Genomic DNA, 24125 nt, shown 5'->3' on the forward strand with positions numbered 1-24125 from the left:
CTAGTGAGCCTTCCACTAACTCTAGTTTACTGTTTTCTGTTTGGCTTACCTGTCCTGGTCCAGGATTTGGGAAATAGCACAGTGAGGGAAAGGACAGTAAATGTAGGGCTTTGCTCCATGTAATTCTCTTCCATCTAGGATCTGGTACCTTCCAGTTCTGGTTACCACAGTTGTTCTCTGATTCCTCCATGCAGCTGTTTGTGTTTATAGTTTCTCCCATTTTAATGGATGTTCTTGGTGTTAGGATTCATCTGACAATATCTAGTCTATTGTAGCTATAAGTAGATTTTCTCTAGTTAACACTTTTTAATTTGGTTATAAAAGTTGGAAAGAAGCTGGACTCAATCTGTTGCTGCTATTTGATTATGTATAGAGTCACCAAGTAGTGCTGGGCCTCAGATGCAGCTTTGTTGATGAAATGCTTAGCACAGAAATGCCGGCTTCTTCCATTCAGGGGTTATTGATATGAGTATCAACTTTACTTCAGTATGGTCAAGAGGTAGTTCTTTCTAGCATATGAAAGTCTATGAGTGCCAATTTTTAAAGGTGCTCTACACTTTAAAAATTAATGTTCATAGAAGATTTTTAAAATTTTTTACTGACTATGTGTGGGCAGCTTAGGAAGCTTAGAAAGACCTACTCTTTACTTAAAAAAATAAACACTCCATAGTATTAGCATATTAAAGGCATAGCCAGCATTTTCCATACTAATGCATTCAGTTTTGCTGTTCTAAATGGTGAGAGTACGCTAATGAAGAAGACAGAAAAAATCCTTTGAGGCAACTGAAATTTCCTGTGTAATCCACATTGGGGGCACCAGTACCATGTACAGAAGACATATTTGTCAAACACTGAGTTGGATTAGTCTCTATGGACAACTGTTGGCCTTCTTTCTGCTTCCAGTGGTCACTGACTCTATTTTTAAAAGGCTAGCTAGAGCATGTAGATATGAAAGAATGTCTAATGGAAATGGTCATTTTGGAGTGTTTTGCTTCCTCTGGGGAATAGATCAGATTGAAACAGAATATTTAACTTACCACAGTGAGTCTGACTCTTGGCTATGTATTGTCACACTTTTCAACAACCACTGCTTGCATTACTGAAACGAAATTAATTTAAGTTCTCTTTAAACCCATCTTTTAGTTTGATTTTCTAAATTGAAACTGTCAAGAGATCAAATATGGGTGTCATTGCATTGAAAGATAGGGAACTATGCTTTAAAAACTATCAGTCCATTTGATCTACCATACAGAACTTGGTTGGCAATTATCTTAAAAGAGTCAACTTGGCAAGAAATAAAAGAATCTAGAGAGTCAGTCAATGATTGCATGTAAATCTGTCTTGTGATTTTATGTAGTAATGTATTTAAATGACTGCATACACAGACATACACATACACCTGTGTGTGCATACTTTTTTTTCATATTCCTAGACTGATATTCCTCTTAGATAATTAGGAAAGGTATATCTTCATGCAAAGTCATACTGCCTTCTGAAATGAACACTTAGAACCTATGACATTTTATACTACCCATGGCACTGTTTCTGTTACCAGCGTCAATAATTGACCTTGATTCTATCTTTCTCATTTAATGGGTTCACTTGACATCACTCATCAGAGCTATTTTTTGAGACTCTATGTAAACCCAAAAGTTGTTGAGGACCACTTTTTGTTTATCCTGTAATGTGATCAAGGCAAGATGACATGTAAATATGTTTTTTCAGGTCATGGTCATTTACAAGCTACTCTTTCTTTAAGGTCATACCATGTGTGCAGATTTTGCCTTTGATACAGAACATGTCCAGGGCTCATGGTGGCCCTAGAATAGTCAGAGGTGTCTGTGACAGTGAAGGATTTTGGAGAATTCTGTATTTGGGGGGAGGAGTAATCCACTTATCCTAGGAAAATAACTGCAAAACCCACATCTCTAAAATTTTTGATTTTCAGCAGGATCCATGACTCTGTGACTATGAATTAAAATGTTTGAGTCCTCGGACTCTAAATGAGGCAGGACTGTTTAAAGGCAGGTAATGTCTTCTTTGGAGACACTCGAGTATTCAGGCAAACATTTCAGTACAAGCAAAAGTATGTATGGCAATGGCATGGATCAAAAGCATCACTATGTAATTGAAACTGACTTTGTATTGGGTTCCTCCAGTGTCAAGGCCCTTCTTTTTTTGTCTTTCTGAGAACCACCTTTTCCCTCTTATCTTCATTTATGTCTGTGTTTCCTTAATCATCTTCAAATGTTTGTGAGTTGATGTTCACATGTCCCTATTCTGTTTTTTAAATCTCATTTGTTGCCATTTCCCTTTTACAGAGAGAGGAAGCATTCTGTTTAGGCTATGTGTTTAAGGGCAAAAAGTGTTTATAGAATCTTCATCTGTTTCCCCTGAGCCTGATCTATCTGATGACATCATTCTATAAGTTTACATGATTTGGACAATGCAAAGTGCCCAGCGTAGAATATTCAGGACAGCAAACTGGACATGTTTTTATAATTAGCCAGAGAACCCAGGCTATAGCTTGTGATTCTTTAAAAAAAAAAAAAAATCCACCTACAAATCCAATGGGAAAAGATGGTCCTCGCTGATCCATCCTTTGGTGGCCTAAGACTGACTTTGAGGGGTTGTGTAAATGCTTATGTGGTTGAGCCATGGATCTGGATTCAGGTTCAGCCTTTAAACTCTGGGTTAAATTTTTTTATCTGGATTAGGTCATTGATAATATCAATGATCAAGGATTTTGGAGGCAATTGAATTAAATCCCTTAGCATCTGGAATTTTGAGACAGTAAGGGAAGAAGTCCCATACTATCTCATTCTTTTTGTCTGAATTGGTTATTCAGGGGTTTCTTTAAGAACTCCCACCGAATGTTTGAGAACTTCCATTTGAGATACTATTCATTGACTGATGATTCTTGGGACATCATTTCCTAAGACCTCCATGTCTTAGTCATCTGAAGTTTATTGGACCTTTTATTTATTTTTTTAGCTCTCAATAATATAATTTTCTTCTTATTTCAGTAGTTCCTAACTTTTTCCAAATTCAGATCTTTTTATTAAAATTTTATTTTATTATGTTATGTTAGTCACTATACAACACATCATTAGTTTTTGATGTAGTGATCTACGATTCATTGTTTTCGTATAACACCTGGTGCTCCATGCAGTACGTGCCCTCCTTAATACCCATCACCAGGCTAACCCATCCCTCCAACCCCCTCCCCTCTAAAACCCTCAGTTTGTTTCCCGGAGGCCGTAGTCTCTCATGGTTCGTCTCCCCCTCCGATTCCCCCCCTTTCATTTTTCCCTTCCTTCTCCTAATGTCCTCCATACTAGTCCTTATGTTCCACAAAGAAGTGAAACCATATGATAGTTGACTTTCTCTGCTTGACTTATCTCACTTAGCATAATCTCCTCCAGTCCCATCCATGTTGATGTAAAAGTTGGGTATTCATCCTTTCTGATGGCTGAGTAATATTCCATTGTATATATGGACCACATCTTGTTTATTGGACCTTTTAAACAATTAAGAGGTCAGTCACAGAAGAGAGAATCTTGTTGAAGATTTACGAAATGTCAACATTTAACAAGTGTAAGATCTACATTTAATTTTAGTAGGAATAAAAGCTTTGACTGGCTTGTATGAAGACACCTAAAGAAGTAAAACTTGTTAGAACTTTCCAAACTGGGGACTCATTGGCTTCCTCCCTGGTTCTCCCTGTGTAATACTTAGGGATCTGTCCTGGGCAGTGGGGTGGGGGGGGATCATTTGGTAAAAACTTTGAGTTTCTGCCCCACTACGTGAGAGCACTTGCACCTTGAGGGTCCTGGACAAATAAAAGGGTTAACCCAACAGTGTATTGAACACTGTTTAGCTGTCTTGGGACATTTGTTCTGTGTTCGTGGATTTAGTAAACTTAATGTAAATAGGCACCCCAGCAGCTGTGTCCCCTTAAGCATATTTTATTTAGCAGCTGAGTTATACACATCACTTGGCAGCCATAGATTTTCAATTTTTCCTTGTGCCAAGAGGGCAGCTGGAATAATTTGCGTACTCATTAATTTGGGAGAAATACGAGCTGTGTATGGCAGACAGCACGAGTCTTCTGTATGGTGTTTTACCAGGATAAGCAGATCAGAATAGAAGCAATTTGCCCTATCCCAAAGGGGCCCTAGGATTTTAATAAGCTGGTTATGAAAATTCTATTTCTTTGCAATTTGAAGCATCTAATTAGAGCCTGTAATTTCTCTCCTAGAACGAGAGTGGATGAAGGTTAACGGTAGGCGTCCCAGGCCCTTTCATATTCATTTACAGAGAGAAATCAGGTAACAGTTGTAGCTAATTAGTACAGGGTATTAAATATTTAGTCCATCTTGATTGAACTTGGAGAACACGTGCATGTTGTTGGAGTATGGAAAATGATAAAGGGAAGTTAAATTTAATTTTTAATCAAAGATAAACTTAAAGGCAGTATAATAATTTTAGTACTGACTATCCTAACCTGGCAGCCAGAGCAGCTATTGCCTCCAGTCATCTGAACTGTCCAGATAAAGGAAGATGATGTAGATTTAATTTCATCACTGAACACATTTCCCAAGTTCAAACAGCTACGATTTATGTAATCTGCGTCGAGTACAAAGAACTCCATGATTTTTATCACAGCAGTGACATAAAAAAACCCACCTTCTTGATGTTTCAGAATTTGGGTTTAGAGTTTGGAGATGAGTGCGTTTTGGGGGAACTATCCTAAGGAGATGTATCATTCACTGACGATTCTTTTAAGAGAGGACTCATGTCTAACAAAACTGCTCCTCGGAAAGAAATCCTCTGAGAGACGGGGCCCACTTGGTAATGGGTAGCACTGTGTTGAATCAAGTCTGACTTTGCCATAGACTGATACCCAAACTCCTGTAGGCAGAGGACAGTAAGCTATTCTTCTCTTGTCATAACCCAACCCAAATTACCTTCCTAATGTGAGATTCAGTTAAGTCAGAGCATGCGTATCAGAAAGAAACTCCTCAGGATCAAGGCCATGACTGGTCTGCCCTCCAGGCCCCGACACAGGGTGTAACGTCTGCAGAGTGAAAGTTCCTAGGAAGGCTTTCAGGACTTCCATACCTTACCCGGAAGCAGACTTTTAAGGACACCAAAATATTATAAAAGGTCAAAGATGAGGGCGCCTGGGTGGCTCAGTTGGTTAAGCGACTGCCTTCGGCTCGGGTCAGGATCCTGGAGTCCTGGGATCGAGTCCCGCATCGAGCTCCCTGCTCAGCGGGGAGTCTGCTTCTCCCTCTGATCCTCTTCTCTCTTGTGCTCTCTATCTCTCATTCTCTCTCTCTCAAATAAATAAATAAAATCTTTAAAAAAAAAAAAGGTCAAAGATGAGAGGATTACAAAATTGAAAGATTTCAAAGAGTAACTTTAAGGCCTGATGAGGGGGTTTCTCTTGGCCTAGGAAACCTATCACGACTCCAGTTGTTTCATTTGGGGGATGCTTGAAGCATCTTTGCAGATTCATACGAAAGAAATGGTGAGTCCCGAAGACCATCTTACTTTTTGCTACATTGGCTTCCAGTTGCCAGTTATTATAAAATAGTTTCTGACGGCAATAATCCTTTGAAAATCGCCTGTTATTGGGGATAATAGCTGGTTGTCAAAGCATTAACCACCCTTGACTTCACTTTGGGCTATTACATAACAAAAGAATGAACTGGTGGTGAGTCTGCCAGGTGTATTAAATTATATCACACATTATAGAAGTTCTGTGTTGGGGATTAGCATCCAGAAAGGACTATCAGAGATTGCCAAACTCATTATCTGCTGAGGCGGGAGGCTGGCCTCAGGCCTGGGAATGCAAGACTCTCATTGTGTGTAACTATTAAGCCACTAGCTCCAGTCCATCCTTGCCCTAGCATGGAGATGGACGAGAATCACACCAGCATTTCTGCTCTGTTCTCCCACCTCTAAAGAAAATCAAATTATGCTGCATTAATTATAGTGAGCTGCAAAGCTGCACTGAAATGGGTTTATTCATTTTCTGATTTCTTAATGACAGATCTACCTCTTTGGGCAGGTGGCTATCGTCATGGAATTTGGTGGATCCTCCCACCACTTTCTGGAAGTCGAGATTTTGTTCTCTAGTTCCCTTTAGGCAATAAATGTGGATGGAGGACTTTCAGAGGGCATGGCCATGCTGTAGGCACCCACGTTCACTCTTAGTGTTATGTCACATTGGGCTCAAGACATCAGATGTTTTCCAAAGAGGAAAAGCATGACATGAAAGGATGATTTAATACCTATAAAAATAAGACTTCAGCTGCAAACATACAGACAAAGCATGGCTTGCCTGTTCTCAATAGGTCTGGGTGATCCTTCACATAGCTCTTGGCCTAGTCCATTCTTAATGACCTGGAGAATGGGTCCCGCTCCTAATTTTCAGTGGAACATCCTTATGAGACTTGTTTAGTCATTTCCATAATCCTGAAGTTCTAACTTGCATTTTCCTACCTGAATCTTTTCTGCATGGAGTTGGGTACCCGAGTGATATTTCACCACTCCTGCCTTGCACAGACCCTGACATATAGTAGATGCTCTGTAAATATCAGATGAATGGAATTGAATGGAAATTTCTTATGGTCTCTTTCTGAAAAATATTTTCTTATAACAGAAGTGTTTTGTGTTCATTGTAGAAAGTTAAAAAAAAAATAACAAGAAAGAAAAAAGTATCATCTGCTAACCAACCACCAGAGATTATGGCATTAGGTACTTTTTGCATATATCTTTCCATTATTTTTCTGTACATACATATATATTATAGATTGGATAAGACTGTACATGGCATTTTGGAGCCTATTCTTTTCATGATGTCTTTCCAAGTCATTAAGTGATCAACTTTACCATTATCTGTAATGGCTTCCTGAAAGTTAATTGAATGAATGCACTATAATTTAATCCCCTTTCTGTGGGTACATTTAGGTGGTTGTAATTTTTTTTTAATACGAACAGCACTGCAACATATATCCTTTATGTTAAATCGTTTCACTGTATGATGGTTTCCTTGGGCAACATGGAGAGTCAAAGAAAACATCCATCAAGACTTTTGAGAAGACAAATTACTTTGGTGGGTAGAAAGAAAGGCAGAATATCAGACATCTGAACTTGCTCTGAACAATGAAGGGCAACAGCATCTTATGGAAATCATCAGTGGATAAATGTTTAGAAACTATAGATTGTGGACTATTATATTAATTTGATTTGTACATTTTAGCAAAATGAAAAATTTCAACTTGCTGGTAAAAAAAAAAAGCATTTGGAGGTGATTTCTTAGAAGTGGATTACTGGGTCAAAGGTTATGTGCATTTTAAATATTTGAAAGATATGGACAAGTTATTGTCAGAAAGCTTATGCCAATATATATTCCCACCAGTAGAAAGGTTATTTTCCAATAGTTTCATTGTCATTAGCAAGCCATTTTCAATTTCCTAGCAAAAAACCAAAAATACCCCAAAACTCCTAATTTGTCTTTGTCTTTGTATTTGTCCTTTAAAGTGAGGTTGAACATTCCATTCTCTGGGGGTTTCTGTTTGTTTGTTTGTGTTGCCATGAGTATTTCTTCTTCTTCTGTGATCCAGCAGTTCATGTCCTTTGACCCATTATTTTGCTCTCATGTCAAAGTGTTGCAATTAAGAAAATGAGCTTTGGTGTCCCATAGGCCTTAAAAAGGTTTGACAGCTGTCACTTACCAGCTATGTGACCTAGGACAAATTCCTACCTTGTCCAAACCTCAGTTTGCTCATCTGTTAAATGAGAATAATGCTAATACCTGTCTCATGGCAATCCTACCATGTATGATAAATGACAATGGACCAGTGCTCAACATAGTTTTAATGCCGTACTACTCCCTTATTTCTCTTAGCAACTTCCCACTGCATCCGTCATGATGATTATCCCTAATTAGCCTGTATTTGTATCTTACAATTGCTTGCAATAACCACATTTATTCATTTATTTGACAAATATTTGGGGGCAATTGATGGGTTAGGTTTTGGATTAGGAGTTAAGCAATAGTGAATAAAACTGATCTCCATCATGAAGATTACGTGTGTGTGTGTGTGAAATAGAATATAGCCAAGTGACAGACAAATAAACTAACTGTAAATTGCACTGATTACATGCAGAAAAGAAATAGGGGCTGAGACCAAACATAAAAGAGAGACTTTTATTTTAGATAACAGGATGGGGGAAGGATTTTGGAAGGTGGAAAGTTTTATGATAAGACCAAAAGGATGGGAAGGAGATGGCAATGCTAAAATGTTTCACTGTTATGACAGCAGCATGTACAAAGGCCCTGTGGCAGGAAAAACCTTCAGGTGTTGGGTGAATTGGGAAAAGGGCATCCTGGGAGGAAGTGGGTGGGTGGGAATTTGGCAATGGTGAGGGTTAACCTGAGGTGGGATTGTGGAACAAGGCAGGGGCCAGAGCATGTTTACTATTTGGTTGGGCTAGCTTTTGATTCTTATTCTAGATGAAAGCAATGCCCCTGAAGAACTTCTAGCAAAGGAGGGACACTCTCTGATTCTTATTGCAAGAAGCTTTCTCTGAGACCAGATAGCAATGGAAAAGCTCATATAAGCTGCCTGGCTGGTTATCCAGTTGAGAGGTGTTAGTGGCTTGGACTAAGTGTTGGCAGAGGAGATGAAAATCACAAGAATTGTATTTAGCAAGAAACTTCCAAAGAAATTATTTATTTCCCCATCCCATGCCATTAATTAGGATCTTTTAACACTGAAGTCGTTAGAAGTCACCCAGAGCTCTGGAAGAGTGGGTTTTCAGGCTGCAGCAGATACTCTGGCCTCTTCCTCCCATGCAGCCTCATGTCCTCAAACTTGCTCCTCAAGGAAAAGCCTTAATCTCCCAGAAGGTGACGCTTAAGATGGAAAACTGTAGAACTTCCTGCTGACGTTAGAACTGACAGCTTTGACCAATCTTGAGGCTCCCAAGTGGGAGACACATATTTTGGGAAAACAAACAAACTTAGCTCCAGGAACAGGATCTATCTTTCTCTTCCCTTGACCCCCATGAAAAATCCTGGACCCCAGAAAAACAACAAACCAACAAATAAATAAAACCATGATGGCGAGGAAACCAAATAGGTTCTAGCTCTCAGGACTACCAACTTCATGCGAGTTTACGGATTTTGTTCTATTAAAACCCATTGCTCTTCCTGGTTTACATTTCACTGATTGTCCGATGCCTCTCAGGCCACCTTTTCCTACCATCCCTGTGTATTCCATGGTGATTCTTCTGGGTTTGTAGCTTTTCTCCACCGCAGGAAAGCTCTTGCAGGACAGAGGTGGTCTCTTAGCCCACATGACCTCCCCTTTCTCAGTACTTCTTGGTCACAATGCCTTTTACACCAACTTACTTGCATGACCAATACTAATTTTCGGTTGTTTTTCTCTAACACGTAAAACTTGGGAGGAAAAAAAAAGAAAAAAAATATGTGGAAAATGCCTAAGAGTTCATTTCTAGGAGCAAAGAGTTGGGGGGAAGATTAGGAAGGATTCTTTTGGCTTCAAATATCCCTCCAACCAGTGCACAAAGCTAAGAGAAGGAATATAAGGACTTTACAGTTACAAGCATTTGACAAAATTTAACCCCCTTTCATGATAAGGGCACTGAAAAAATTTATGACCTAATCATAGTAGAGCCAATAATAATAAAAGCAGAGCCAAAAAAACACTTACTCTCTGTTGGAGGTGTTTGAGCCCTTGGCTTGAGGGCGGTCAATGCCAAGAGGGAACCCTGGACAACTGTAAGGCTTACAGTCTATAAGATTAAAACGTAACAATTCCTAGGATAAATACAACTCTTGCTTATTGAAGAAAAGAAATACATTTTCTTCTGGGGTTCTCAGAAAGAAGATATGTGCCCCCAGTTGCCCCCTGTAACTTGAATTCTCTTTCCTGCCCCAAAACAGTGGCTCTCAATAGTATGGTCTTCAGCTGGGGGCATGTTCCCATAGTGAGCATTCGGAGTCTTGGGAGCACTGGAATTCCTGGAGGGGGCAGAGGTCAGGCTACAGGTAATGAGCATGTATTGATTGCCAAAACCCCACAGGTGATTCTGATACACCCCCCCCCCCCCCACACACACTCCCCTCCCCCCAGAGCCATGTCCCTACCTATCTGCCTCTTGGAGAATCACAGGTAAAATTGAATGAACACTGTCCTCAATAATATCCTTGCAGATGTCTGATGAGTCCTTGACTTTTCTTATTGACAGTAAGCCCCAGAAGGTGGCAGGTGATTTGACAGCAGAAACTGCTATTTTAGACTAATTCTTAGTGACACGGAGGATTGGTTGGGAAAATAGAAGTGACAAGAACTGTACTAGCTTAGAATTCACAACGGCTGTTGGTTTTAATGAGTTCAAGAACGATTTGGGCAAAATTCCAAACTCCTAAATCCTCGACCTATAACCTGCATGGTGCTGATTCACTAGGGTGGTCTGTGGAGGGAGTGTTCTATCCAAATGCATGCTGCTTCTTACTGGGGGGCTTTGGACCACATCCCACACGAGGACCACATTTGTGCCCAAGGCCAAGTGAGTCTGGGTCCTGTACCCTGACCTGGGTGGCAAACACAAACTTGGGGGGTGGGGAACATTAAGGAAAAAGGAGCTTTTCTCTAACGTCCAGACTGGCAGGCCAAGTCATGCCTTCAAACTTCACACCTCTGGGCCTTTTTCTGCACATTTTCTCTTTAGGGTCCAGGCAAGATGCCCCACTGGAGATCTCCTCCTAGAAAAGACCCCCCACATAAACACTCTTTAGTAGCACAAACCCTGCTCCAACCCCTACCATTTTGGTTCCATTTAACAGCAATCTTGCCATATGGGTGCAGTTATATTAACCGCCCCCCTGCCTTGCAGGTAAGGAAAATGAGGCTCAGAAAGATCAAGTAACTCACCCCAGGTTGCCTAGCTCACTTGGGGAAGGCCCAGATTCTAAAACTGGGTGTGTCCAGTTCTCAACCCTGCCTTACATCTACTGCATTCTGCTCACCTGTCCACCCAGCCATTCCTGTTTTTCACAAAACTTTGCCATCTGTTCAAACTGTCCCAAGGTGTGGGGGGAAGGAGAGACTTCACTGCTCTCAGTGTTTGGAATAGCAAAAATCCCATTACCATTGTGAGGTGTCGCCTTTTCCCTGTTATGTAATACCTGAACCAAGCAGTTATTTAAAATACAGTTGACTTCAGGCTTTGCATGGCTTCCATCTGGAATCAAGGGGCAGCACCTAAGAAAAAAAAAACATGCTATAAAACTGATGATCCACCCATGCAAGGCCTCAACTAAGACACCATTTTCTGGCTCCTGAAGATGAGATGGTAATAACAAAGACCAGAGCTTTCCACCCCACCCATTTCTTCCTATTTATCACTGAGCTTCTGTGTAAAAAATTTCATAGGGGAAAGTGAAATTTCAGCTGGTTGGTAGCAGATCAGTCTGGAAAAATAGGAAAGCATTTAAAATGAAGTTGGTAATGAAGGAAAGAGCTCTAACCCTGATAAATTCGTGAGTGTTCCATGCTAGCTTATTTTTACTTATAAAATTTGTGAAAACAAATGGACAGAAAGTGGGTGACTGATACTCTCTAAGAATCTACTACATCCTGGGTGCTGAGTTGAGCACAGTTGCCTCATTCTGCCCCCACAACGTCTGCATTTCTGTTGGAAGGGAGAAATAAATGTAATTCAAGAAAATAAACAAGTCATTAAGATAACTACAAAATGTACCAAGTACCATGAAGGAGACAAATGGGATGAGAGGGAGTTAGCTATATAAAGTGAGAGAGTGAAGAACATTCCAGGCAGTGGGACAGGTGGATGCAAAGACTCTGAATCCAGAACAAATTTGTCATTTTCTGGGTCTTCCAGGCATCTTAGCTGTGATTAGGGGTTGGGAATATATTCCAAGTGCAATTCCAAGACATCAGAGGGTTCTAAGCTAGGGAGTGACATGATCCCAAGATATTTCATGAGCATAACTAGCAGCATGCCAATTTGTAGAATAATTAGCTTCCCTTTTACATAAATAGATCTTCTGATCTCTTCCAAATTTAACGGCTTTACACATAGGAGTTTGTGTTTTTGTTCATGGTGTTGAATCTGTAAGCCTTCTTAGAAGAAGGGGCATAACTGTGAACAAATCACTGTCACCACTTGATCTCTCCAGGTCTGAGAGGGCAAGGGAAGCAGGGAGGGACCTCCCAGCGCTACAGATCTGTAGGTGGTCAGCAGTCTGAACTTTGGCAATGAATTTTTTTTAAGAGCCCTCATATCAGCAGAAGAGGATTTTTATGGTATTGCTGGTCAACCCGTATTTGAGTGCTAGCTTCATGCCAAAAATTGCACTGGATTCTATGGATTAAAAAATGAATGAGATGGGGGTCCTGTCTGTCCATTCCATCCCTACTCCTTTAGATGTGGTCATCCAAGGACTCCATGATGTGATGTGCCAACTCAGGGTCTGTAGTGGTGCCTCTTCTGTTTCGGGCTCCTGGCGTGTCCACCTTTTTCTTACATATTGAGGACTCATTCCCGATTTGAAGTCTAGATCTGGTCATGAATGACCAATATCTGGGGCTCACCAATCATTGGAAAATGGGCATATAAATGAAAAAATGAACTTCTCTCTCAATTTGGCAAGCACTGAAGATGAACAACCTATTTTTTTTTAAATAACATGTAATGTATTATTTGTTTCGGGGTAGAGGTCTGTGATTTCATCAGTCTTACACTATTCACAGTGCTCACCATAGCACATACCCTCCCCAGTGTCCATCACCCAGCCACCCTATCCTTCCCACAACCCTCCACTCCAGCAACCCTCAGTTTGTTTCCTGAGATAAAGAGTCTCTTATTGTCTCCCTCTCTGGTTTCATCTTGTTTCATTTTTCCCTCCCTTCCCCTATGATTCCTATGTCTTATTTCTCAATTTCCTCATATCAGTGAAATTATATGATAATTGTCTTTCTCTGATTGACTTATTTTGCTTAGCATAATACCCTCTAGTTCCATCCATGTCATTGCAAATGGCAAGATTTCATTTTTTTGATGGCTGCATAATATTCCATTGTATATATATATACCACATCTTCTTTATCCATTGATCTGTGGATAGATATCTGGGTTCTTTCCATAGTTTGGCTGTTGTGGACATTGCTGCTATAAACATTGGGGTGCATGTACCCCTTCGGATCCCTACCTTTGTATCTTTGGGGCAGATACCCAGTAGTGCAATTGCTGGATTGTAGGGTAACTCTATTTTCAACTTTTTGAGGAACCTCCATACTGTTTTCCAGACTGGCTGCACCAGCTTGCATTCCCACCAACAGTGTAGGAGCGTTCCCCTTTCTCCGCATCCTCGCCAACATCTGTTGTTTCCTGACTTGTTAATTTTAGCCATTCTGACTGGTGTGAGGTGGTATCTCATGGAGGTTTTGATTTGGATTTCCCTGATGCTGAGGGATGTTGAGCACTTTTTCATGTGTCTGTTGGCCATTTGGATGTCTTCTTTGGAGAAATGTCTGTTCATGTCTTCTGCCCATTTCTTGATTGGATTATTTGTTCTTTGGGTTTTGAGTTTGATAAGTTCTTTATAGATTTTGGATACTAGCCTTTTATCTGTTATGTCATTGCAAATATCTTCTCCCATTCTGTCAGTTGTTTCTTGGTTTTGTTGACTGTTTCCTTTGCTGTGCAAAAGCTTTTTATCTTGATGAAATCCCAATAGTTCATTTTTCCCCTTGCTTCCCTTGCCTTTGGCGATGTTTCTAGGAAGAAGTTGCCATGGCTGAGGTCGAAGAGGTTGCTGCCTGTGTTATCCTCAAGGATTTTGATGGATTCCTGTCTCACATTTAGGTCTTTCATCCATTTTGAGTCTATTTTTGTGTGTGGTGTAAATGTGGTGTAAATGGTCCAGTTTCATTCTTCTGCATGTGGCTGTCCAGTTTTCCCAACACCATTTGTTGAAGAGACTGTGTTTTTTCCATTGGACGTTCTTTCCTGCTTTGTCAAAGATTAGTTGACCATGGAGTTGAGGGTCCATTTCTGGGCTCTCTATTCTGTTCCATTGATCTATGTGTCTGCTTTTGTGCCAGTACCATAATCATCAAGACTACAGCTTTGTAATAGAGCTTGAAGTCGGAATTGTGATGCCACCAGCTTTGCTTTTCTTTTTCAACATTCCTCTGGCTATTCAGGGTCTTTTCTGGTTCCATATAAATTTTAGGATATTTTGTTCCATTTCTTTGAAAAAAGTTAACGGTATTTTGATAGGGATTGCATTAAATGTGTAGATTGCTCTAGGGAGCATAGACATTTTCACAATTTTCCATTTCTTTGTGTCTTCCTCAATTTCTTTCATGAGTGTTTTATAGTTTTCTGAGTACAGATCCTTTGCCTCTTTGGTTAGGTTTATTCCTAGGTATCTTATGATTTTGGGTGCAACTGTAAATGGGATTGACTCCTTAATTTCTCTTTCTTTTATCTTGTTGTTGGTGTATAGAAATGCCACTGATTTCTGTGTACTGATTTTATATCCTGCCACTTTACTGAATTCCTGTATGAGTTCTAACAGTTTTGGGGTGGAGTCTTCTGGGTTTTCCACATAAAGTATCATATCAACTGCAAAGAGTGAGAGTTTGACTTCTTTGCGGATTCGGATGCCTTATATTTCTTTTTGTTGTCTGATTGCTGAGGCTAGGACTTCTAATACTATGTTGAATAGCAGTGGTGATAGTGGACATCCCTGCCATTGAACAGCCCATTTTGATTGTCCAAAGAATACAATTTGCTTTTGAGGAATTCCAAGTGCAGAATACAAGAAGTATATAAAACAAAGGTTCTAAACCTGGGATCCATAGGTGCCTCGGGAATCTCGGTCTTTGTTGGAGGAGATGCCCCTTATCTCATGAATCTTATCTGAAATCGTGAACGTACAGCCTTGGGCATTTTTTGTAGGGGGAAAGTCCGCAGCTTTTGCCAAAGTCTCAATGGATCTTACAACTCTGCCAAGGTTAATAGAAGTTGTCATCGCTGTCATTCTAGTGTTAGGGACTATCAATCCCATTATCCTTGGTAATGGCAGATATCAGTGATGACTCCTCAAAACCCTCCCCTAGGAAGGATCCTCTTCTTCACCCACAACAGTCCATTTCCTTTTTAACCAGACCTCTGGGCAGGGTTGAGGGGGTGTCTGTGGATGGGAGATTTGGCTTTCCTTAGCTCACTTTGTTGAGTTTTACTGCAGCAAATTGTCTCAAATACACTTGGATGCAACTCTCTGCCTGGAATTCACCGCTTCTTTCCTGTCCTTGTATACATTATCGGGTTTGCTATCAATCACAGGCAGTGGGTGGATGATCCACATATTACCCACACATAAGGAAAGTACTGTCTGAGGGTTTAGTTAACTTGCTCCAGGTCACCAAGCCAGTAAGTGTGGAGTTGGACCCACCTGGAGCCCAGGTTTCCTGATTCCCAGCTATTTTGAGGGTACTGAGTATTTATTTGAATCAAACATGGTAAGGCACACAGACATAGAAATGCCTGATGTGAAGGAAGTTTGTTATACTGGTAGTCCCCTAGGAGTAAGGGGCATGCTGTACCACATGGAGCTGCACCAAGGGGAAGGACCAAGGCAAGGTGAGTGGGCAAAGAGAGAGGGACAGGGAACTGGAGGGCTGAAGCCTTGTTATGGTTTCCATGGGAAGAAAAAGGCAAAGCAGGGTAAGCAGGCTTAGGATTGAATAATATCAGTGGGCTTTAGGGCATAAGAGCTGTCCCTCATTGTCTGGTACCAGGCCATGGAGTGATTATGGCAGGTGGATAAAGGTCGAGAATGTGAACACCTGATAAAAAGAAGGGGTCTGCACTGGTTTATTTGCATTCAGAAATACACCTGCAGGCAAGTCATTTGTAACCTGCAGGAATTAGCTAACCCTGGGAGGAGTTATTCCTTTAAGGCAGCAAGGCCCCAGGTATCAGAGCATCAAAAATACAGAACATAAAAAGACATAGTTAATACCCTGCCTTTGCCTCCTGAATTAAGTCCATGGGGCTGGATAGTCAAATGAATTGTGTCACCACCTTTGAGGATGTTTGTCACTTGACTCCTTACGGCTCAGTGAAGCAGTGTGTCATATCCTGTGTTCTCCCATGCCAACTCAGTTCATAGTCTCTGGACAACTCAGAGACACCTTCTCCTTCACCTTGACAAAACACATGGCCATCAGACTGGACTTGCATCTTCCTGCTCAGAAGATCACAATGGCATTTTTTCTGAATTGGGATATTTTCAATACCACACATGAGGTATTAGGCACTGTGCTTGAGAGGAAAGAGATTATACAGACTCATAGAGCATCCCCCAAATGACAGTCCATTTATCATAATGATCTATGATATTCATTTGTTGAAATTTTATTACTTTTGAAATCTAATTCAATTTGTCCCATCTTATTGCTGCTCAGGGCAGTGTTCCCTTATGTGCCTCTCCTCATCCTCTGGATAAAGTTGTTTCTTCTTTCATTATGAGCATGATGTCTTCTAGATTAGAGCAGCCTGATCAATATAACTATTTCCATTGGCATCAACCTTCTCTGGGGCTACTTCTACCCTTGCAGTGCTTTCGTGAAGACGTGATTGGCGGTGATTTATGAAACATTTGGGGAATAATCAAGTTCCAGCCCTCATCTTCCGCTTGGAGTTTAAAGTTTTTATTCAGAGGTGCTTCTCTAAACCAGAATTCATTGAAATGAATACATAAGAGAAGTAGGTTAGGAATATCTTTTGTGAAGAAACAGATTAAGGACATATTCAGTAATAGTAAATTGGCCTTTAAGACATAAAGACATCAAGAGACTTCTTTCTAAAGGTCAAGTTGTGCACCATTTTTGAGAAATCTTGGAGGTGTTTTAGGGAATAATTGAGTTGGGCAGTGAGTCTGAAGGGGCATGAGCAGGTGGAAGGACGTGAAGGTGAGTCCACATGCTTATTTGCAGAGGCCACCACTTGGCTGAATGAAAATTTGGAACCCATGGATATGGGCACTCAGAGGTACTGGGCGATTCTTTCAGCAAGTGCCATTTATACATATAATCCATATAAATTGCATGTTTTATAAGGTAGAAGTACTAGATTTATAGTTAAATGTTATTTTAAGATGAAAGATTGTCTTTTTTTTTTTTTAAATAAATGTAAAGACTATGTATTTGGAGGCTTCTAAGTGTTCTGTCCTCAGCCTTTGCTCTGTATGTGGGAGGAAGAGTGGAGTTACTGTCATTTCAAGGAGCAGCTTTGGGTGTGAAGACTTGGCTGTACCTACAGACATGTGGGTACAGATCTGCCCTTTCTTGGGGGGGAAAGGAAGTGCAGATGGCAGATCCTGCTTGCCCAGTCTGGTTGGTGTCTGATGTTCCTGCCTAATTGGAATGACACAAACTTTTAAAAAAAATGCCCTCTGGATCCATATCCTCTATTTTTTTAAGCACATACAGGATTATAAACTCCTGGAAGTTTAGCCTCAATCCTCAGCAATCTACAGAAACACATTTGTTTGAAATGGCTCCAATGATTTAATTCCTGGTTCCACTTGCATTTGGGCCTCATCTTCTCAGTGTTTTTTTAAAAGTGTTGGCATCAGTCTACCGATGTCCGACCCACCATGGGTGGTTTGTAAAAATGTAAATATGTGGCCTACTTAGTCTAAGTCTCTGGAGGGTGGGTGTTGGAGTAATGTGGGATTCAAGGTCCCTAGTGATTCTGATGTCTGGTGAAGTCTAAGAACTCTCCCCACCCTGGCCAGAGCCACTGTCATCTCTTACCTGGAACATGTCAGAGGCCTCCTACCCTGTCTCCCTCTGTCTGTAGTTCTCAAACTTGGTTGTACCTTAGAACCAAGGGAGACTGAAAGACCCTCTGTTCCCAAGGATCTGATTTATTTATAGTTGGATGACACCTGGGCATTCAGAATTGTAAGAAGATCACAGGAAAATCAAATGGGCAGCCAAGTTGAACATGACTTGTTCTCCACATTGTAGACAGATTTACTCTTTTACAAGATCATGTGTAGCTCATGTCAGCCTTCTATAAAGTCTCTTCTGTGGTTCTGTTGTCTAACAGTGGTTGCAAGGACCTTATTGTCTGTCCACATTCATTCTCTATGACTTGTCCTTGTTGACTCCACTCCATTTCCACTGGTTTCTTCACTATCCCTTGAGCATGCCTGTCTCAAGGATTTCGTACCTTTTGTTCCCTTCACCTGGAACATACTTCCCCAATAGCCATGTGTCTTGTTTTCCCTCCCCCACCCCTGTTTTGTCCAGGTTCCTGATCACATGTCACCTTATCAGGAAGGGCGTCCCTTCCTCTCTTCCTAAAATAGCAGCTTTCATCACTCTCCATTGCCTTACCTTGCTTTATTTTCTTCATAAGCATTAAATCCAACAAATAAATGTCAGATACAAATTTGCCATTTATTATCTGTTTCATTCTCATGAAAATATAAACTCCCTGAAGACAGAGAGTTTGTTTTGTTTATCCATTTTATCCCCAACACCAAGAATGATCCCTGGTTCATAGTAGGTGCTCAGAAGCTACTTGTGACGGATGATGACCTGCTACTCTTGGACTGTCTCAAAAGTATGGTGATTGGTGATAATCCATTCATTACCAAACGGACGTGTGTGGGTGGTGGCAGCCTGTTTTCTGGCTGTGCAGTGTGTCCATGATGGCTCTATTGGCAGGCACTCTTCTTCCTCTATTTTAATGGCTATAGAAAGAAGAGATTTGGTTCATTATTATAAGCTCAAACTACCTATAGTCACCCAAGTTGAGAGGAATGGTGCCCCTCAAATTTCTGGTGGGAATTGCATCTACATGAGTCAGAGCATAATTTGTTTTTTTGGAAAAACTGGATTGAGTTTTTTTGTTTGTTTCACTTGGGAAATTTTATACTAATCAGATTAAATTAAGTGACTTTGAACTTTGAAATGTCCACATTCTAACATTTTATTAAGCTTAATTGGGTTTATAGAAGATTTAAAGACCATACAAAATTAAATGGGAGATCAAAATGAACTAATAGGTTGATGCAGACATTTTTTCCCCCCGCCTTTATGCTGCATTAACGGAAGAGGTGCCTTCATGCCTACAGAGGATAAGCACAAAGGCCTGGCTTTCTGGGGAGCTTCGGTGTGTCCTGTTCCTGCTGTGGTCTGAACTGTGCCATGGTTCTGTCCCTTGATATTCTGTGCTGTGAACTTGGTTTCAGAACGACCTCTGATCTGAAAAGTAGTTGAGCTCAACGCAGACTTGTGAATATTTCTGTAATGGCACTTCTTGGGGAAAAAATCTCCAATTGTTGGAAATAAAATCTATCAGGTTACAGAATCTACTAATGATAGAAATGAGGAGCAATTTGATTATGTTACTCCTAAAAGTTTTGCACTCAGTTAATTGAGCAGTGGAGTATGGCAGCCCACCCAGGAAGATGCAGGGCTCCGTCATAATGTCCACATATTGTCTCTACTGGTGTTACATTTTCACTGCTATGTTGATTCTTCCTAGGTCCTTATAGAATGGTTGAGAAGGTTGCAGTGTGACTACTTTCTTCTTATTTAAAATCTTTAAGGGGCGCCTAGGGGCGCCTAGTGGCTCAGCCGGTCAAGTGTCTGCCTTTGGCTCAGGTCATGATCCCAGGGTCCTGGGATCGAGCCCCGCATTGGACTTCCTGCTCAGCAGGGAGCCTGCTTCTCCCTCTCCCTCTGCTGCTCTGCCTACTTGTGCTCTCTCTCTATTTCTCTGTCAGACAAATAAATAAAATCTTAAAAAAAATAAAATAAATGATCTTTAATTATTAAAGCAATACTTGTTCACTTGTAAAAACATTCAAGTGGTATAGACATTTGTGAAGTAAAAGGTATAAATCCCCTTGAAGAAAAATAGGGTTCTGTGCTATCCAGTATCCTACAACTGGCTTTTTTTCCCCTTACTAATTTATAATGGATGCCTTTCTACATGAGTATACAGCTATATGGTGTTCCACTCCGTGAATACACTGTAACCTTTTTAGCCAATCAGCTCTCAAGAGACACTTAAGCTCTAACAGTTTTTGACTATTACAAATCATGAATGTGAACATTCTTATACCTTTGTCATTTCTGTGTATTTGTGAAAATGTATAAAATGAAATTATAGGGTTTTAAGAAGACGTGCAACTCTATCATTTTTCCATATGCCTACCACTTCCTGTCATCTTTGATACCCACTCGGCCCCTACAGGCATTTTATGTGTGGTATCTTGGTTATAAGATAAGTGCCTAGAGGTAGAATTACTGGGCCTGAAAAAATTACAAATATAAAATGCTATGGATATTGTTAAATTGCTCTCCAAAATATTTATTTTGGAGTAAAATCCCATCTCTTTTGTTGCCAGTTGAAAGGCATCACTGTGAGAAATCCAGGGCGTGAACCGAGTATCATTTGATGTTTATTTTATAGGCAGAGATGTGACAAGTCATTCCCCTGCCGTTTCTACTCAGATAAGGAGGCCAGTCCGCTGGGAGCCAAGGGTGCCACATAAATGGAAATACTGAACATGATTCTGATTTTCTTTCATAAGCAATAAAATAAATACAAACCAACAAAATAAACATAATGCCTATAAATCCCTTAGCATGCACCTGACTCAGGGGATGGTGCTGACTGCAGGAGCCAGGGCCGTGGTGTAGGAGCGTGGTGAGGGCGTGGGTACTGTGATGCTGGTTTCCATTATTGTAGTTATTGTTAGCACAGTTATTCTTACGCAATCATGTCTGGTCTGAAGTTTGGCACAATCCTCCTGGTTTTCCAAATGGGTTGCCATCTTTTTAAGTGAGGAATTATAGATGTTATGCCAATGCTTCACAGCACTGTTCTGGAGTTTTAACTATGCTGCTGAGAGAGGACTCAGTTTATCCTGAGGTTCTTCATCTGGACAGCAGAGGAGGTTTGGTATGTGGAGGTAGCTTTACTTGAGAACAACTGGGCTGCTCTGTGCCAGATCTTTTTCTCTTTGCCCACAAAGGTAGACTTCTGGCTTTACTTCCTAATAGCTATCCTTTAAGCCTTCTGCTTTGTTAAGAGCCAGTGGGGATACAAGTTTTGATCAGTTTAGTGTTTTCCCTTTAAATAGCTTAAATTTGAAAGAAAGATGAGGATTTATGAAAAAAGCATGGGTCTGGGTCTCAGAAGACTGGATTCCATTGCTGGCTCCTATGGGTACAGGCTCTGGGCCATGGGGCTGGCTGGGGTTTTCTAAATGGACAGACCCAGCATCTTCAAGAGATTGCGAGGAGGCCCCCGTGTTATCCTGAGGTCTCTGAAGACCCTTCCCATTGAATTGGGACTTGATGAAATTAAGGAAATCATTTTACTTAACTGGACCTCAGTTTCCCCCTAAATCAGACATCTTCAGCTAAATGCCAACAGTGGCCTAGCAGGAAAAGTGAACAGGGAAGTGACTTTTTGTAGGGGGAGAGGTCAATAATAACTACTTTGGCCGTATAAAGCTGCCTTTTCTCTTTTTTTTCCCCTAAGAAAAGCCAGAATCTCCCAATTAAAAAAAATAATAATAAATAAATAAATAACATATCCTTTCTCTGTCAGTGTTACTCCATTGGGAATAGTGTGGAAAAGAGTGAGGGGAATGAAGAGAGGCAAAGCTCTTTGCCTGCTCACCGACCCAGGAAGTCCCCGAGGAGCTGTGATGGATGGAAGGGCTGCTTTGGTGCACACAAGTGAGGACTGGCCGAGGCGACATAATGACAATGTGTACTTCAACATTTCCTCCAAACTGGCCCTTAAGTTATGATGCCCAGATAGGAGAATATTTATAATTAAATATTATAATTATAATATGATTATATTATAATTATAATATAATGGGTGCCTGACTGGCTCAGTCAGTAGAGCACACGACTCTTGATCTTGGCGTTGTGAGTTCAAGCCCCACGTTGGGTGTGGAGCCTACTTTTAACAATATTAATTCATTCATTAATTAAAGCTAAATCTGCATTTTTATACTCAGCTAGGAGCATTCGTATGTTTTTACCCATTCATGGATTACATTTTAGTGTTCCAACTACTGTGCTCCATCAGGACACAGCCAGGGAAACAGAGACATTCCTTCCTTCCCTGCATCAGGTGGACAGTCTAGGGGAGATCAACCTCACACATGGAACCACAGGAGATACTAGTTAGTGACAACTATAATAAAGGCGCTGGAGGAGCAGTGGGGTGCCTGAGCCAGCTCGATGGGCTGAGGGGACATCAGCTGGTAAAAAGCCTTTGGGGCCACATGCCCAGCATCTTCATCTAATGGCATGTTTCCTTTAACTTGGCCACAAGGAGGTGGACTTGGACTGCCAGAAGAGTTTCGTCTGGACTGGGTACTGTTCTGACCCATGTCCTGTTTTAAATTTGAATTCAAGGGCTGTGACCCTTTTAATCCCCTACCTTTCTTCCATCTAACCCTCAAGTACTACTTTGGGAGAGGGGTGGTGCTCTATTTCAAAGGATTCTGGCCTCATGAGAGAGAGTTGAGAAAGCAATAGAAAATGAGAGAGCCAGGGTTTTACACGTGCTATCTGCTCTTTGGGAGCCAAAAGCTTAAGAAGGCTAGAAAGAGTCCCCATCGGTCTCCCGTCTACAGACCATGCCTCTGGTCCCAGTTAATTACCTCCTAAAATCACACAGACACCACAGATGGTAAGAGGGTCTGCAACGTGTCCTAACATTGGGGGGAAACATTGAGGGTCTTTTGGTGGCGTTTGTATTCCCAAGAAGAGCACACTCTGCGTTTCCTGTGTGGATGAGGAAAATGGTTGCGGATTTGGTCCAGGCCGAGATGATCCTTGTCCATATGTGTGCAGCAAACCCAGTCCCGTGCAGCTGCCCGCTTCCCGTTTCACGTTGCTCCCCTCTGTCGTGAGTTGCACACCGAAAAACACCCACCTCCAGCGCCATATGGTTTAAAAGATCAAAGGCTCCAGTTTTGAATATATTTCTAGCTGCCCGTACTTCAAATGTCTTAAATATGTTCCTACAGATGGGAAGCCTCTGGGGCATTAAAGAGGTAAAACACATGTGCAGGAGTCATGCACGTGGTCTGGGCAGCGCGGTGAAAGGTGCATATCGCTGATGCCTGTTCTCCTCTTCCTCCCAGGTCCGCATCTTCACCTACCTCATTGGGCGAGAGGCTGCTTTTGCAGACAATCTCAAGTGGATGGCTTGTGCCAACAAAGGTAGGTTCCCCCACTCCCATGTGCTCGACTCCAAGTAACTTCCCCTTGGGTGCGCCATAGTTGGGAGAGTCACAAGAAAGTAGAAAGTTCTAAGACAAGGCTGTGAGTTCTAAGATAAGGTTTGGTTGTTTCTAAGTGTTTGGTAGACTTGGAACAAATTCTCCTGAAATACGCTTACAGAGATTTTGAGGACATCGTCAAGTGGAGTGGTCATGCCTCTGCACTGCTGCATAGTACCTGGGTGAGCTTGGGAGAATTACTATGGCAGAGCAGTTTACTGTACATCAAATATCCATGTGCTCACTCTCCATTCTCAGTTAGGTGGGGCCTCAGGATGGGTTCTGGCCAGTAGGCTGTGAGCAAAACCAAGCTGGGTCATTTCTGGGCTAAAGCACTTCGGAGCGGCTACGATAGTGTCCGTACTCTGTTCTCCTGCTCCTGTGAACTCTAAAAACTCCATGTTCCAGACGGAATAGTCATGAAATGACTTCATCAGCCTGATTCCCTGAGTGACCACCAGGGACTGACACCCTTCTACTCCCCTAGCCAGCCCACACTGGATATACATGTGTAATCAGTAACCCTTTGTGTGAAGCCACTAAGATTTCCAGTTTGATATGTCCCCAGAGCATAACTTAGCCTACTTAACTGATTAAACTCGTTAACTTTAAACTGCCTCAATGTTCTAATCTTTGAAATCAGGATGTTGATAATAGTTCTTCCTTTGATTCCTACTAAATATAAAGATTAGTGAAATGGTGTATATTA

The 24125-nt window shown here is 41.2% G+C and overlaps 1 protein-coding gene across 1 annotated transcript in view; it reads left to right on the top strand.

Annotated features, from left to right (window-relative positions):
- CACNA2D3 (calcium voltage-gated channel auxiliary subunit alpha2delta 3) overlaps positions 1-24125 on the top strand; it is an 876446-nt gene that overhangs the window by 539951 nt on the left and 312370 nt on the right. Inside the window, exon 12 of the mRNA XM_025885299.2 lies at positions 23279-23357. Within this exon, the coding sequence (XP_025741084.1) occupies positions 23279-23357 (79 nt within the window). The remainder of the gene's footprint in view (positions 1-23278; positions 23358-24125) is intronic.

Source organism: Callorhinus ursinus, unplaced genomic scaffold, assembly GCF_003265705.2.
Source record: "Callorhinus ursinus isolate GAN/ISIS: 27379988/994484 unplaced genomic scaffold, GSC_fseal_2.0 scaffold15, whole genome shotgun sequence".
In the NCBI taxonomy this organism is placed as follows: domain Eukaryota; kingdom Metazoa; phylum Chordata; class Mammalia; order Carnivora; family Otariidae; genus Callorhinus; species Callorhinus ursinus.